Source organism: Budorcas taxicolor, chromosome 7 (assembly GCF_023091745.1).
Source record: "Budorcas taxicolor isolate Tak-1 chromosome 7, Takin1.1, whole genome shotgun sequence".
Lineage (NCBI taxonomy): Eukaryota > Metazoa > Chordata > Mammalia > Artiodactyla > Bovidae > Budorcas > Budorcas taxicolor.
Window position 1 is genome coordinate 42,315,701 of NC_068916.1, and position 15,865 is coordinate 42,331,565.

A 15,865-nucleotide genomic window follows, 5' to 3' on the forward strand; every position below is an offset into this window, starting at 1 on the left:
TAGCTGTGTGTAGCTATTGATTCCATTATTGGATAGCACGGTTCTAGACCATGCCTCTCCTATGTAATCTTTTCCAGGCAGGTAGTGAACCTCTAACAAAACAAATGTCTCTCAGTCTCCACTCTCATTTGTCTCATCTTTATTTCCTTACCTCTTGTTTACCTCTGTAGTCTGACTTCTGCTCCTGCCACAGAAATATCAGGGATAAGCTCTGAGTATCACCAAGTGACTGACATCTGACAATGGGTTGTTACTTCTCTCTCACTCTTCTTTAGCTTCTGAGTCACCCTTGTCCTCAGTTTCCTCTTTTTCTCTGACCTATTGGTTAATTCCTTTGTATAGTATGTTTACTCAGTGTCTGCTGCATGCCAGGACTTTATTTGTATATAGCTTATAGTCTGGTGTCACTTAATAAATTGGTGATATTCACACTAATCAACTCAGAAGTATGTTTTACTTTGCAACTTGGTATACATATATGTATGTACATATATTCATAACAAAAGTTTCAAAAGAATTTCAATTTTCAAAAGAAGATTTTTGTTTGCGGCCGCAATACGTCTTTGTTGCTGTGCGTAGGCTTTCTCTGGTTTCGGCAAGAGGGGGCTACTCTTGCTTGGATTATGCAGGCTTCTCATTTCAGTGGCTTCTCTTGTTGCGGCGCATGGGCTCCGGGTGCACGGGCTTCAGTAGTTGCATCATGCCCGGTTCAGTAGTTGTGGCACAGGGGCCCAGTTGCCCCATGGCGTATGGAATCTTCCTAGACCAGGATTCAAATCCATGTGCCCTTCATTTGCAGGTAGACTTACAACCACTGGACCACCAAGGAAGGCCCAGGAAAAGGTCTTTACTTAATATGCAAAGCACATTAATATTTGTTTTACTGTTTTTTTAAATGCTGGTAGAGACCTATTCTGTTAATTTCATGAGCCACTCACAGTTTGAAAATCCTGCCCTAAATGTCAGTTCTTCCCAGGCCCTGATACTAACCTCTGACCTTCTTATGTAGCCTAATTTCTCTGAAAGCCCTCACCCAAGTATATGGCTCTGACTCTACCTATGGCTACTGCTCCTTCCTTGCAACTCTGTCTCTACCTAGCATCCCCACAGATCAGAATCTGAGATCCAGCCGCTTCTCAGACCAATGGCCAGTCCATGGCTGCCTCTCACTCATTGCACACAAGTCTGATGCCATCCCCTTTTCCCAAATTCTGCTGCTTCTCCTAAATTTAGTTGGTTGGTGAATAATTTTAATCATCAACCTATTTACTCCAAACCTATATTACATCCTAAATGAATCCCGCTGTCTTCACTCAGCATCACATTAAGTATCTCAGTATCTGAAGGAGAGACACCTCCTCTCCATTTCATTGCCATTGCTTCAGCTTAGAACCTTCTCACCTCCCATATAGATAATGTACTCAAGAATCTTCTAAATTAGCTCTATAGAAGAGAACTTGGAGCAATGATAACTAATTTCTTTATCCACGCTGTTCAGTATAGTAGCCACTAGCCAGGTGAGGGGTGCTTGAGAACTTAAAATGTGGCCAGTGCAACTGAGGAACTGAAATTTTAATTTAAATTTTGATAGCCATATGTGATTAGTGACTAATACATTGGACAGCACAATTTCAATGTTCTCCCCATTACAAGTGTACCCCCTTCCAGTCCCTGACACAAATAACTAACCCCTGTTGTCTAATGAATGAAATATGAAAGTCATATAAAGATGTTAGTAACACAACCAATTACTAGGTAGTATCAAAAGTCATCTCCTTCTCAATGAAATAAAAGTTTTCTCATTAATTACTTTTAATTTCTTCAAATACTGTTACCTTCATGTTTAAAAACTACCCTTTTTTAGTTTCTTTTTTTCTCCAATAGAAACTACCTTCTATGTTGATTTTTTTCTTACTATAAGTCAAATATTTAATAAATAACACCATCAATTGCTAATTGAATGTTTTAGTTGACTGATGTGTAGTGATAGAAAGCAGATCAGTAGTTGCCTAGGGGAGTGGTGGATTACAAAGTGGCACACAGAAACCTGTGGGTAGTGGATATGTTCTCTATCTTGATTGTTGTGACGATATAATTTGTGTATACGTATGTCAGAAGTTTTCAAACCATACATTTCAATATCTGAAATTTTGTATGTCAATTATAAAGCTGGTTTGTTTTTTTTTAAATCTGGCTAAATACTTGCTGCTCTTAGAAATACATAGTGTAGAGTCCACTAATACAGATGGATAAAAGGGAGAGCCTTTGCTCAAATCCCAGAATTATTTCTACCCTTGTTAAATCTACTGGGTCTTCCAGAAGTAAATTCTTTTCCCTGACTTGCTCATATCATTTGACAATAAAAGCAGCAAACACTTATGCAATGTTTATCTTGTACCAGGCACCAAGTTCTAAGTAGTTTATATCTATTCATTTGATCCTCTTGACAACCAACTGAGGTATATTGCACCTCCATTTTTATAATTGAGGGACTAGAGGTTAAATAACTTGATTGAGTTTAGCAGAGAGTTGGAGAGAACAGATTGGAAATGCAGGTTGGAACAGATAGAAAAGGGCATTAATGTCATATCAGGAGAGTAAATTTTATGTAATGATTAATACAAACCTTTGACAGTTTTTTATTAGGAGTATGACACAGCCAGAGATTATTTTAGGGAAATTCACCTAGCAGTTCACAGCCATATTCCCCAGTGCTTAGAACAGCACTTGGCATAGGGTAGGCCCTCCATAAATATCTTGAATATTTATGGAACCATGTTCGGAATTGTCCCATTCGTTGATATAAATTTGTAGGGAAAGACAAACATTTGGGTTCAATATTTTCAAACTGACAAATGATGCCCATAACGTCATTCTTGACCTTCTAACTTTCTCTCACTACACTCATTATTACAGTTCCAATTATCATTTCCATCTATAATGACTCCCATAAGAAACAAAAATATACCTTCCTGTATTTCCTTTCATTGTTTGAGTTCTTCCCTCCATCGCTACACAGAAGAAAATTATGTAATCCAACTCTTTCATATGACAGTGTGTCAAACCTGTGCACAGCCATCATGTACAGGTTTCTCTTTTCCAGGTTGAATAGTCTCAGCCCATTCAATCACGTATTGTATCTGTCACCATCTTAGTTACCCCTCTGGAACTGACCAGTGTCACTTAAACACATGACATCAGTACTGACCAGTGAGTCCAGAAATATCCCAATTAGTTCATTTCCATGGCTTGAAAAGCTTTGGAATTATCCTCAGATGGTAAAGAATCTGTCTGCCTTGCAGGAGACCTGGGTTCAGTCCATGGGTGGGGAAGATCCCCTGGGGGAGAGCATGGCAACCCACTCCAGTTTCTTGCGTGGAGAATCCCGTGGACGGAGGATCCTGGTAGACCACAGCCCATGGACTCACACAGAGTCAGACACAAATGAAGTGACTTAGCACAGCACGCAGTCATCCTCAACACAGTGCTACCTTAAAATGTATGGTACCTTACATCAGGCACATTTTTCATTTCTGCATCCGCCTCCTCTGTTGCTTCTGGTTCAGGTTGTCATCACCCTAGGCCTGTGTCTGTTTTCCACTTCCTTGCCTCCTGCTGCCAGACATGTACTCCCTATTCCATGCTGCTCTACATGTATCAGCAGACATTCATTGAGTATTTGTGATGAGCAGGCCCTGTGCTCATGCTTCAGGGCATTGTTTTCAGGGCATATTTTTCAGGGAAAAGCCTTTCTCTTAACTATGGGAAAGAAGGGCATTCCAGCATAGGCATCTCCAGGTTTATGGAGATGGCATTTGGCTAAACTTTTTAAAATGGGTGGAATTCAAAGCAGAGTTGAATAGCATTCCAAAACCACCAGAACCTGGGGGAGATGCATGGAATAGATTCTTCGTATCTTTCCAAAAGAACCAACCTTGCTGACACTCCATCTCAGACTTCTAGACTCCAGAACTGTGAGAAAAAAAATTCTGTTGCTTAAACCACTCGGTTTGTAGTACTTTGTTACAACTACCCTAGAAAACTAATACAAGCCCCAAACTAGAAATAACCCAAATGTTAATCAACTGTATTTAGTGGAACAGGTAAATAAATATGGTATAGGTATACCATGGAATACTATACAGCAACAAAAGTGAACTAACTATAACCGCAATATGAATAAACCTTACATGTAAAGTTAAGCAAAATGAATTAGATTCCAAAAGAGCACCTATAATATGATTCTTTGTATCAATGAAAAGTGAAAGTGTTAGTTGCTCAGTTGTGCAGGACTCTTTGCAACCCTATGGACTATAGGCAACCTGGCTTCTCTGTCCATGGAATTCTCCAGGAAAGAATACTGGAAGATTCCCTTCTCCAGGGGATCTTTCCCACCCAGGGAAGACCCCACCTAGGTCTCCTACATTGCAGGCATATTTTTACTGTCTGAGCCACCAGGGAAGTCAAAATTTATGTTGTCAGAATTATGGTTACTCTTTACATGGGAGGAGAGACAAAAAGTGAGCCAAAGGGTTTTGGGGGATTCTGGAAATATTCCATTTTTCTTTTTATTTAGAAATATTCCATTTCTTAATACAAATGCTAGTTGCCTGGGTTTATTCAGTTGTTAACAAGCAATGGGAAGGGCTTGAAGGATCTAAGTGTACACAAACGACCGCACAACTGCACTTATCTCACACACTAACAAAGTAATCCTCAAAATTCTCCAAGCCAGGCTTCAACAGTATGTGAACCAAGAAATTCCAGATATTCAAGCTGGATTTAGAAAAGGCAGAGGAACCAGAGATCAAATTGCCAACATTCACTGGATCATAGAGAAAACAAAGACATTACAGAAAAACATCTGCTTTATTGACTACATCAAAGCCTTTGACTGTGTGGATCATTAACAAACTGTGGAAAATTCTTCAAGAGATGAGAATACCAGACCACCTTACTTACCTGCCTCCTGAGAAATCTATGTGCAGGTCAAGAAGCAACAGTTAGAACCAGATATGGAACAATGGACTGGTTTCAAATTGGGAAAGGAGTACATCAAGCCTGTATGTTGTCTCCCTGTCTATTTAACTTACATGCAGAGTACGTCATGTGAAATTCTGGGCTGGATGAAGCACAAGCTGGAATCAAGATCTCCAGGATCAATAACCACAGATAAGCAGATGACACCACCCTTATGGTAGAAAGCGAAGAACTAAAGAACCTCTTGATGAAAGTGAAAGAGGAGAGTGAAAAAGTTGGCTTAAAATTCAACATTCAAAAAACTAAGATCATGGCATCCAGTCCCATCACTTCATGGCAAATAGATGGGGAAACAATGGATAATGTGACGGACTATTTTCTTGGATTCCAATATCACTGCAGATGGTGACTGCAGCCATGAAATTAAAAGATGCTTGCTCCTTGGAAGAAAAGCTATGACAAACCTAGACAGCATATTAAAAAGTAGAAACGTTACTTTGCTGATAAATGTCCATCTAGTCAAAGCTATGGTTTTTCCAGTAGTCATGTATGGATGTGAGAGTTGGACTATAAAGAAAGCTGAGCACCGAAGAATTAATGCTTTTGAACTGGTGTTGGTGAAGACTGTCGAGTCCCTTGGACTGCAGGGAGATCAAACCAGTCCATCCTAAAGGAAATCAGTCCTGAATATTCATTGGAGGGACTGATGCTAAAGCTTCAATACTTTGGCCACCTGATGCTAAGAACTGACTCATTGGAAAAGACCCTGATGCTGGGAAAGATTGAAGGCAGGAGGAGAAGCAGACGACAGAAGATGAGATGGTTGGATGGCATCACCGAGGGAATCGGCATGAGTTTGAGCAAGCTCCAGGAGTTGGTGATAAACAGGGAAACCTGGCGTGCTGCAGTCCATGGCGTCGCAAAGAGTCGACACGACTAAGCGACTGCACTGAGCAGAGGAGAGGGGCAGAAGCTCTGGATGGGTGACAAGATATGTGGCACTAAGTGACCATGAAAGGAAGATTAGAACTGGTAAAGAATGATCCTGAGTGGCATCATCCAGAGCCTGATAGGCAGCCCTGAGGGCAGACGATCACATTGCCAAATGCGTTTCTGGAAAACAACATTAACAGCACATCTCAGTGGAACAAGACATTGAACGGAGAGCTCAGCCAGTATGCTTTTGTAGAGACAACTGGAAAGCCGACTAGCAGTACCCCCCCAATATTGGTAGTGCAATCTTGGACGGGTCATCAATTCCTTGGCAGGGCTATGGCAAGGATTAAGATGACAGGTATCAAGTGTGGCCTCTTTGTAAGAAGTCACTAGCTTACTGCCGGGACTTTCGGATGGGTGGCCCCCAAGGACACCCCGGGACACCCCTAGCCAGGCTGCGTCACCTGCGGGGATATCTTTCTGCGTCCACGCCTGCCCCTGTGAACCGCAGAAACACAAAAGCATACACCAGGACTCCGCCAGTAGGCCCTGAGGCTGTGCACGGGGCTCAGAGCCTCTTGATTGGGCGGGAAGAGACCCGGGGGTGGGACGTAGGCAAAGGAGGAGGCAGGGATTGGTTGAGCCCAGGAAGAAGGTGGGGCCTTGACACGGGAGGGAGGCGGGCCAGGAGTCTCCTGAGGCTCTGTCTATTGGTCCCGCCCCCTTACTGGAATTCCGCCCAGTGCAGGTAAGGCCGACCGTTAGTGGAGCCGTCTTACGTCTCGTAGTTTTCCCAGCAACCGGTGACGCACCGGCGTGAGGCAGGCCACTGGCCAACCCGGGAGAGCGGGGCTGGAGCGTGATCCTCAATCCCGAGGCACCTCCCAGTTCCCCCAACTAGGCCGCCCCGCGCTCCTTCCCTCCCTTCCCCGCCCCAGTCCCGCAGTCCGGGAGGCGGGGGTCAGCGACCCAGCTGAGTGGGAGCCGCGCGGTGTCCGAGGAGCCAGTCGGCGACCGGTGAGGGGACCAAGGGGCGGGAGGGAGGGTTAGCGCGGGGCAGCGATCCCCAATTGTCGCTCGGCTTTTTCCCTCAGCTTCGCGCGGCCAGCGTCTGCCGCCGTGAAGAACGCCTCCCTAGCAACTAGTGACGCAGAGGCCCAGCGGAGCAAGGGATTGGCCGGCCCGCGTCCGCTGCTGCCGCGCGGCCTGCTCCTCCCAGGCCTTGCCTTCCGTCTGTCCTCGCCAGTCTTCCCGCTGTGACCTTCGTTGCTGGCGGCCCCAAGACGCGGATATCACCAGGCTGAGTCCGAATAAAAGGGCAGCGGCAGCCTCCAGGTCCCGACCATATTAAACGCCCCTTACTCTACACTACGTTTTTGGTGCCCTGTCTTGCCCTTCGCGTGGGCTGGCGCCTAGGGCAAAGAGTTGAGGTGGGCCCAGGGATGGGAAATTTCGTCCAAGGAGAATCTGACCAGCAACTCGTGACGAAAACTAACTGAGGCGCCCGGGATTGGCTGCGCTGCGGCGGGGGGCCCGTGAAGGTGACCTGCTCAGGTGCGGCGTTCCTCATTCCTCGAGTAGTAGTTCTCAGCTCCCGTTAAGTACTAGACACAAAGCCTTAAAATGAGTAATCAACGTCACTACTTACTCTAAACCCACGGTGTTTGTCGAGGGTCTGCGAAAGCCCCACGCTTCTCTAATCCCATTAAGTAGGGTTCTTTGCGGAGGTTGGGGGCAGTCGGGGAGGGGAAGAACTTGAAAGGTTTTGCAGAACGTTTAGGATGTTTAGGAGGTAGGAGTCAAACCCCTTTTTCAGAGTTCTTCAAAACTGTCCTGGGAAGAGTAAATCCTAAAAACTCAGCAACTGCCGTTCTCAGACTTTACACCTACCTCTTTTCATAGGAGACGTTATAATAGTTTCCTCTACTGAGTTTTCTCAGGCAGGCGTGTTAGGCACACGACTCCCCTGTCCAAGGTCACACAGCCAGCCATGGAAGACCCAGAACTTGGATACTTGCCTCTCTAGTTCCCCTACAGAGGTTGCAGTTTCCACTTAGTAAACCAAGGCAGAGTATTTGCAGTGTATGCAGTGGATAGGGCTAAGGAGGATAAGATGACTAGAGAGAGGCACTCTCCTCCAGGAACCTAATGCTTGAAAGAATAGCATTGCAGATTAATACATCATTTTTAAAAAGCATTAGATGCCTTATGTGTGCCCAACTTCTTGCTAGGCCCAGGAACAATGCAAACCACCTTACAGCCCTTCCCTCATCCCGCTTCTGGGCTTCTCTGGCTCTTCTGAGCTGTAGTCTTGCCCGTGTGTCGAAGGAACATAGAGAATAAACTATACTGCTATATTCTCTCCCTGTCAACATACATACCTTCTCCACACTTCCCAGATTTCACAGAGAAAAATCTTTGTGAAAAAAAATTTGCAAAAGAATCTGCTTGGATCATGATCAGGCTTGGGCAGTTGAGGGGAATGGAGAACTGTCGTTTCTGTTTCCACCAATTCTTTAAATATGTCAGACTGGATCTGAAGCTGGAAGAGACAAGGTCTTTTAAAATACTGGACCATGTTTCTATTAAGGGAAAGAGGAAAGTGAGGAGTGGCCACTCTGCTGCTCTGGATTTCATACCCCATCCTCACTTAGAAAAGAGACCGAAACCTTTCCTAGTGGACTGGGAATCACTCTTTAATGTTACTTTCACTGATTATTCAAAATAAAGCCAAGGAGGGGGCTGGAGGAGTGGAGGTGCTCAGTAGGGTTTCTGCGGAGGGATTATTGGGGCAGAGCACTGAATGAAGAAGGGAAAGGGCTTTCAGGCGGAAAGACCTACAAGTGGAAAAGACCCATATTAGGCTCCAGAGGGCAAGGGAAACTTTTCCATCCATCCAGTTCCTCCCCCCTCCTCCTCCCAGCCGTGAAAAGTGTATCATTTGCTTCATAATGGATGTAAAATTTCATCTGCCTCTAGGGGTATTTCAGAGTCCTTGAGACTACACTGTCATTAAGGCTGGGGCAACAGAACAGACTTTAGGGCTGGGACTAGGGTGGGGTTTAAGTATATAGAGAGAGGCCAGCGAAGAATCTTCTCTCCCAAATGCAGCTACCACTCTCCAAACCACTTCTAAGGCCAACAGTTTCCTTTCTCATTACCAGGATTGCAAAGAATCAAATGCAAAGCACAAGTGAACCCCAGTCCCATGGCAGCCTGTGAGGTCACCAGGGACTTCTGATCTGCTACTATCAACTGGCCGGGGCCAGAAGGATTGGAGACTATCAGGGAGAATCAGACAGGTCTCCTGGCCTGCCATCCCTTTCCTGTCTCTGGACCCACTTGCCGCCTGAGTGGCTCTAGAAAAGCTCGCACCGCAGGGGAACCTTAGGTCACACAGGGGTGCCCAGTAGTACCCAGCTCAAAGGACTGGTGGGTGGAGGAAAGTGGCACATACACAGGAACATACATACGAGAGCCATTCCAAATAGATGCTAGTAACAACTAGGAGAGTAGCAGTGATAGGCTTTGCACTAGTCACAACCCCAAGTCCCAAACAGATCTACATGGCACTATAGATATTCACTTTCCTGAAGAGCAGATGGACCCTCTGGAGGGTGTGGCCAGATGAGAAGAGTGTCCAGCTTCTCTGGTTCTAAGGGTCCAAGAAGTTAGTGACCTTTCCATGCAGTCCCTCCAGGGACTGTGAAGTGGGGTAGCCTCCCTTTGTATGTGTTCCAAGCCATTTGGCCACATTTGTAATCATCACTTGTCTTAAAAACAGGTGAAATAAATTATAAAATATATTTCATTATTTCATTTAACCCAATACATCTAAAATTTTATTTCAACATACAGTCAGTATTAAATATTATTCATGAGATATTTTGCATTATTTTTCATACTAAGTCTTTGAAGTTAGGAGTGTACTTGGCCCTTATAGCACATCTCATTTGGAACCAACCATATTTCAAGTTTCAGTTGCCACATGTCGCTTGTGGCACAGCTGAGGCAGCCCTCAAACCCACATCTGCATCCAACTCTGGCTTAAAGATGGAGGAATTTTGAGATGATCACTCACCTCTTCACAATGCCCCAGAAATGTTGGCCTGGCAGAAAAGATAACCAGGGAGGAAAATCTTTATTTTGACTCAACAGTACAACTCAGAAGAAAAAGAGCTACACTTCTCTCACAGAAGATTGTTAGTAAATGTACTAAATCCTGATTTAGTCCAACAATCATGTGAACCATTAGATATGACGTGAAATGCTGGCAATATCTATTAAGAAACAAATACATTTTGTGGTAAACGAAACTCAGAAATGTATTGTGATGTTAAGTTTTGCCATTAGCTTATCTTCTTAGTACTTGTTTTATATTAGTTACATATAATAAATCTGTAAGTATTAAATGCTTAAAAGCTACTAAAATTGAACAACTAGGATTTTTCATAAATTCACACATAATTACCCCCTTCCCTCTTTAAAGTTTCACTTGTCCCCAAAGTCAAAGAAATTTGGTGGTATAACACTTCAAAACTCATCAGGAAAATGATGGTTAGGACAGTCTGGAAATTGTTCTGTTGGCAGAGTAATACTTTTTATTATTTTTTTTTTTTTTTTCAGATTTTCTTCCAGGCATAGACCCTTTCCTTCAAGGGCAAGCTCCAGTATGGGGTAAGGTGAACAGAAGTGAAACTTGAAGGATACACCATGACACTCAAGCACCAAACCTGCACCCTAGACCAGGGTCTCTTATTCCATGTCTGTAATGGGGCAAAATGGTATCTTTGTTTATGTCATTTATGTGTGTGTGTTTATGTTTGTGCATTTGTCTTACCTTCCTTGGACATGTACCCTTGAAAGCGGTAGCCTGGTAGAGGGTTTGATCCCAGAAATTTGGCCTGAGAGGTGCCAGGGTCTCCAGAGACACTCAGGTGAGGGGGAACACTCACTAGGACATAAGCCCTGCTTTCCTTCGCATTTAGGATCAACCACTGACCCTTGAGAGGTTTTAGTCACACAAGAGCAAACATTCCTTTGATTTTGACCAGTTAGAATCAGCAACCCAAGCAAGTGTCTGGACTGAAAACTCCTTCTGGAAGAACCAAGAGACTCCCTCTAAAGTCTGTTCTCAGGTCTGCGGAGGTCTCTTGCTCCTAATTACAGATTTTGTTTAAAACTCTTTGAATAAGACGACCAGGATTTAAAATATTCCCGTGCACCCCTCCCCCACCCCATCTCCTAAAACAAGTATGGGCTGGGGCAAGTTGGGGGGATGTTGTAGATGAAACATAATTTAGAATGTAAATAAATGCTGAAGGTGAGTGAGTGATCTGTGATACTCTTCTTGTTAAGTTTTTTATACTTGAAAATATCCGTTTAAAAAATACCTCTCTTCCAGGAAATGTTCCCCTCTTCTCTCTTCCTGCATCTGTCCTCTCTGCTCAGTTTAAAATCACATTGTCCCTCTTATTTTACCCCTCTTGCAGGGCACAGCACACCCTGCTCCAGAGGCACAGAGAGAGAATATCCTACATCAGCCACTCCTGCCCAATAGTACGGACGGGAGCAGATGCTTCAGAGCCCACTCCTGCAGGTCTGTAGCTCTAAAGGCTTTTTTAAATTGAGTCCATTTGCATCCAGAAGATTAGAACCCTATCTGTGGGGTGTTTTAACCACAGCTCTGGAAATTTAGAGTTGCCATCTGCTAATAAGAAAATGACTAATGACTGTTGTTTACTTCCTATCTCTGATCTGTTGGGTGACATGGCTGTAATTGATAGTGACTATACCTGTCTCCCATGTCCCACTGAACTGGGGACAGAGCCGTGGGTCTTGAGGCAGGCAGTGGTAAGGCCAGCCAAGTTAGGAGAGCAGCCCCATGTGTGCTTTAGAGGGCACAGGAAGTTCTGTGCACAAATGCTGATCCTGCTCATGGACAGCCATCTGGGCCAACTTGTCAGAAGGATTCAGGGATACCGTTTGAGATAAACAGAATAGCAGAGCAGATTTCATCCCCATAAAGGGGCTTCTTTGCTACTTCAGGTTCTCAGATCCTTGGAGCTGGGGTAATGAGGAAAATCTGCAGAATGTTTGCAAACAACTTGGATGCCCTGAGAATTAGAAAGGATTTTCCTTCTTCCTTCCTCGCCCTCCCTAGAAATTTGAAAGGCACTTCAATAATGGGCTACTCTTGTGGCTCAGCTGATAAAGAATCTGCCTGCAATGTGAAGGACCTGGGTTCGATCCCTGGGTTGGGAAGATCCCCTGGAGAAGGGAAAAGCTACACACTCCCGTATTCTGGCCTGAAGAATTCCATGGACTACAGTCCATGGAGTCTCAAAGAGTCGTACACGACTGAGCGACTTTCACTTCACTTTCTTTAATAATACCATAAACTTTTGATAATATTCTTTTACCCCTTTCCTGGGTCCTGAGTTGCTTTGCTTTCTCAAGGTTAGGCCAGGGAACTTGGAGACTGTGCCCTGGTGTGGAGTGACTGCTTATTAGGTGCTATCCAAAGCCAAGGAGCAATACTTCAGTTTTCTCAAATACCTTCCCTTGCTCAGGTCCCAGCCATTCCTGAGCCTGTTGCCCGGGCTGCTGCTGCTTGAGGGGGTTATGCTTCACCAATTTCAGTGTAGGCCTGGCTCAGTTCACATTGGTTACTCAGGAAACCCTGAGTCTTTGGAAGGCTTTGATTGGTTTAGGCCTAGAGGACTTCTCATTGCCCATCCCTCCTTGGTCATTTCCTAGTGCATCACCAGGGCCAGGATCCCTGGTCTAAGGCTATAAAACAAGCTGGACACGCTTCCTCCTCTTCTGAGCACTGTACTGGAGGCAAACTTCCCTCTAAGTCCCTCCTGCCCTTCCTAGTGGCACAAGGACACACCCCTCCCTGGCCTATATTTCTCAGGCTCCCATGGTTTTGCCTCCTCTCTTGGAGAATGGAACTGAGGAGATGACCTAACTGAGGGAAAACGGAGCCTGTGCTTGACCCTCCATTCCCCAAGGTGTAGCTGTCATAGATGTTGCTGGAGCTCACAGTGACCTTCTCTCTGCAGGGCTCATGGTACATGGTAAACCTAGCTGCAGCCCACCTCTGAAACAGCCGCAGCACCTGCCATGAGAAAAGGAACCCCGGAATCTACAGACCAACTTTCCAGGCCTCTCTCCCTTCCCTTTGCTACTGCCCCCTTTCTATGCCTTAAAAATAACTCAGATGGAGAAGGTGGACTCCAGACTGTGAGTGGCACTCTGCACCCTGAGGGCTCCAGACCTGGCCCTCACCATGTTCGCTGCCTCAGAGGTGGCAGTAGGCAGGCCTTATGGGTGCAGTGAGTGTGGCAAGAGCTTCCGCTACAGTTCAGTGCTGCTGCGGCATGAGCGCGTCCACAGTGGTGACAGCAGCTTCCGCTGCCTAGAGTGTGGCGAGCGATGCGCAGAGGCCTCAGACCTCCGTGCACATAGACGCGCTCACGCGGGCCAGACGCTCTACATCTGCAGTGAGTGTGGCCAGAGCTTCCGCCACAGCGGCCGCCTTGACCTGCACCAGAGCGTACACAGGCGGCGCATCCGCTCCTGCCGCTGCCGAGTTTGTGGTGGATGCTTTCCACACCTCCCGGCTCTGCTGCTGCACCGGCGCCGCTGGCACCCTCCTGAGAGGCCCCAACGCTGTCCGCTGTGCCCTCGAGCCTTCCGCCAGAGCGCGCTGCGCTTCCACCTGGCACGGGCGCACCCATGGGGAACACCTACTGTGCCTGCTGACACACTCCACTGCTGCACACAGTGCTCACGGGCTTTCCGCAGCAGCGCTGGACTTCGGAGCCATTTGCGTGTCCACGCAGCCAGGAGCCCCAGTGACTCCATACCCCTGCAGCCAGGTGCTCCGGACACACACCAGTGTGGTGTATGTGGCAAGAGCTTTGGCAAGAGTTCCACGCTAACGCGACACCTGCAGACGCACTCAGGTGAGAAACCTTTCAAATGCCCGGAGTGTGGCAAGGGCTTCTTGGAGAGCGCTACACTGGTGCGCCATCAGCGCACACACACGGGCGAGAAGCCTTATGCCTGCGGCGACTGCGGGCGACGCTTCAGTGAGAGCTCCACGCTGCTGCGCCATCAGCGCAGCCATCAGGGAGAGCGGCCACATGCCTGTGCCACATGTGGCAAGGGCTTTGGGCAGCGCTCAGACCTGGTGGTGCACCAGCGCATCCACACAGGTGAGAGGCCCTTCCCATGTACTGAGTGCGGCCGCTGCTTCAGCGACCGCTCAGACCTCACAAAGCACAGGCGCACACACACAGGTGAGAAACCCTACCGCTGTGAGTTGTGTGGCAAGTGCTTCACATGCATCTCCAACCTCAATGTGCACCGGCGCAACCATGCTGGCCACAAGCCCCACAAGTGCCCTGAGTGCGGCAAGGCCTTCAGTGTGGGCTCCAAGCTGGCACTGCACCGCAAGACGCACCTGGGCGAGCGGCCAGCGGAATGTGCGGAGTGTGGCAAATGTTTCAGCCACAGCCGCTCGCTGTCACAGCACCAGCGAGCTCACAGGCGTGCTCGTGCCTCCACTGCTCCTGCTGCCGCTGCCACTCAGCCCAAGGCAGGCACTGCGCTCATAGTTGCTGGGCAAGCAGGACAGGAAAAGCCAGGGCTTTTTTTGTCTCAGTTGAGAGAGACTTGTTGAGACTTCTCTGGAGTGGGCTAGACAAGCACTCATACAATGCCACAGGGACGGTAGGACAACTCGCAGACGGAGGTCTGTGGAAAGACAGCATGGCCTATCACCTTTCTCCATCTCTCTCGTTAGGACTTCACCTGGCTTCTCGCTGCGCCCCTACACCTGCGTCCCTTCTCAGCTCTTTGCCTGTTCTCAGCCCTTCCTTCTTCCCCTCTGAGGTGCAGGTGTAGGACCCCATGCGTAGAACAGCATCCGAGTATCGATGTGTTGCATCCCTGCTGCTGTGCTCTCAGGTCTTCTCTTATTCCATCTCCTTTTTGCGGCCTGAGTCCCCTCTACCTTTTCTTTCTGGGTACTTTTGGTATCCTGTCTCTTCAGGTAATGACTGTTGATGTGGCTAGAGTCACATCCTACCAGCCTTGTGGTCTTCTTGCCTCTTCCTATCACTTAGCTGTTAAGTCTCTTGCTGCTTTTTCCCTCAGCTTCTGAGAGATGGGAAATTTGCAGAGAAATAGTGGGAGAGCTCACTTTTCTGAACGATATCTCCACACCAGAAGAACTCAGAGACGTGCTTCACAGCATGTAAAGGTGGGCATGAGCCCTCAGCATGGCTGCCCACCTGTCTCATGGGACAGACCTGTTGGTATACAGATCAGGGTGCTTCTCAGGGTAGTGTTCTCCAAGTAGGGGACAATAGCCTGGGACCTGAGTCAAGACCACATGGGTCCACAAAGCTGGGCACTGCCAAGTGGAGTAAGAATGCTATGTACAAATCATGCTTGGAACCATGGGAAAACAGCTCCACAGAGGCCACAGTGCAGGGTTGAAAATTCCCTGGAATTGGCCTTTTTTTTTTCTTGCAGATGGTGAAATAAAGAATTGTTTGAGTTCTAGATGCCAAGAGCTCCCTTTGTTAAACTTGAGGCTGCTGTATTCACAGACACCAAGAGTCACCCAAGGAACAGGCCCTTTCAAAAATCAAGGTCTCTGGTCCCTTGCCAGGCTACCTCAGCAACCTTGGCTGTATAGCCCCCTCATTTTTGCACTGGAAGGCAAGACTCTTCAGGGGTCCCTATACACCTGGTTGTCTTGGTTAACAAAGAATACAAATGTGGCCCAGAGGCACATACCGCTAATCCTTCTCCAGGCCATCCCTCTGGAATGACCTAGTAATCACACCCTGCCTTGCTTGAAGGCAAGTGTGTGTGTGACTCTCCACAGGAAAAAGGGAAGCCAAAGTGAACTGGGAAAGAAAGCTGGGTC

At 46.8% G+C, this 15,865-nt stretch overlaps 1 protein-coding gene across 3 annotated transcripts; it reads left to right on the plus strand.

Moving 5' to 3' along the window:
- The first annotated feature begins 6,799 nt into the window (after positions 1-6,799).
- ZNF672 (zinc finger protein 672) lies at positions 6,800-15,488 on the plus strand. 3 transcript variants are annotated; one of them, XM_052642678.1, is made up of 5 exons: positions 6,800-6,933; positions 7,011-7,470; positions 10,543-10,593; positions 11,409-11,515; positions 12,984-15,488. In XM_052642678.1, the coding sequence occupies exon 5, from the start codon at positions 13,211-13,213 to the stop codon at positions 14,606-14,608; it is 1,398 nt and encodes a 465-aa protein (XP_052498638.1). In that variant the 5' UTR covers positions 6,800-6,933; positions 7,011-7,470; positions 10,543-10,593; positions 11,409-11,515; positions 12,984-13,210; the 3' UTR covers positions 14,609-15,488. The 3 variants fall into 3 exon arrangements, with proteins under 3 accessions (XP_052498638.1, XP_052498639.1, XP_052498641.1); XM_052642679.1 differs by having other exon boundaries at positions 6,815-7,251; XM_052642681.1 differs by lacking the exon at positions 7,011-7,470 and having other exon boundaries at positions 6,837-6,933.
- Positions 15,489-15,865: the final 377 nt, after the last annotated feature.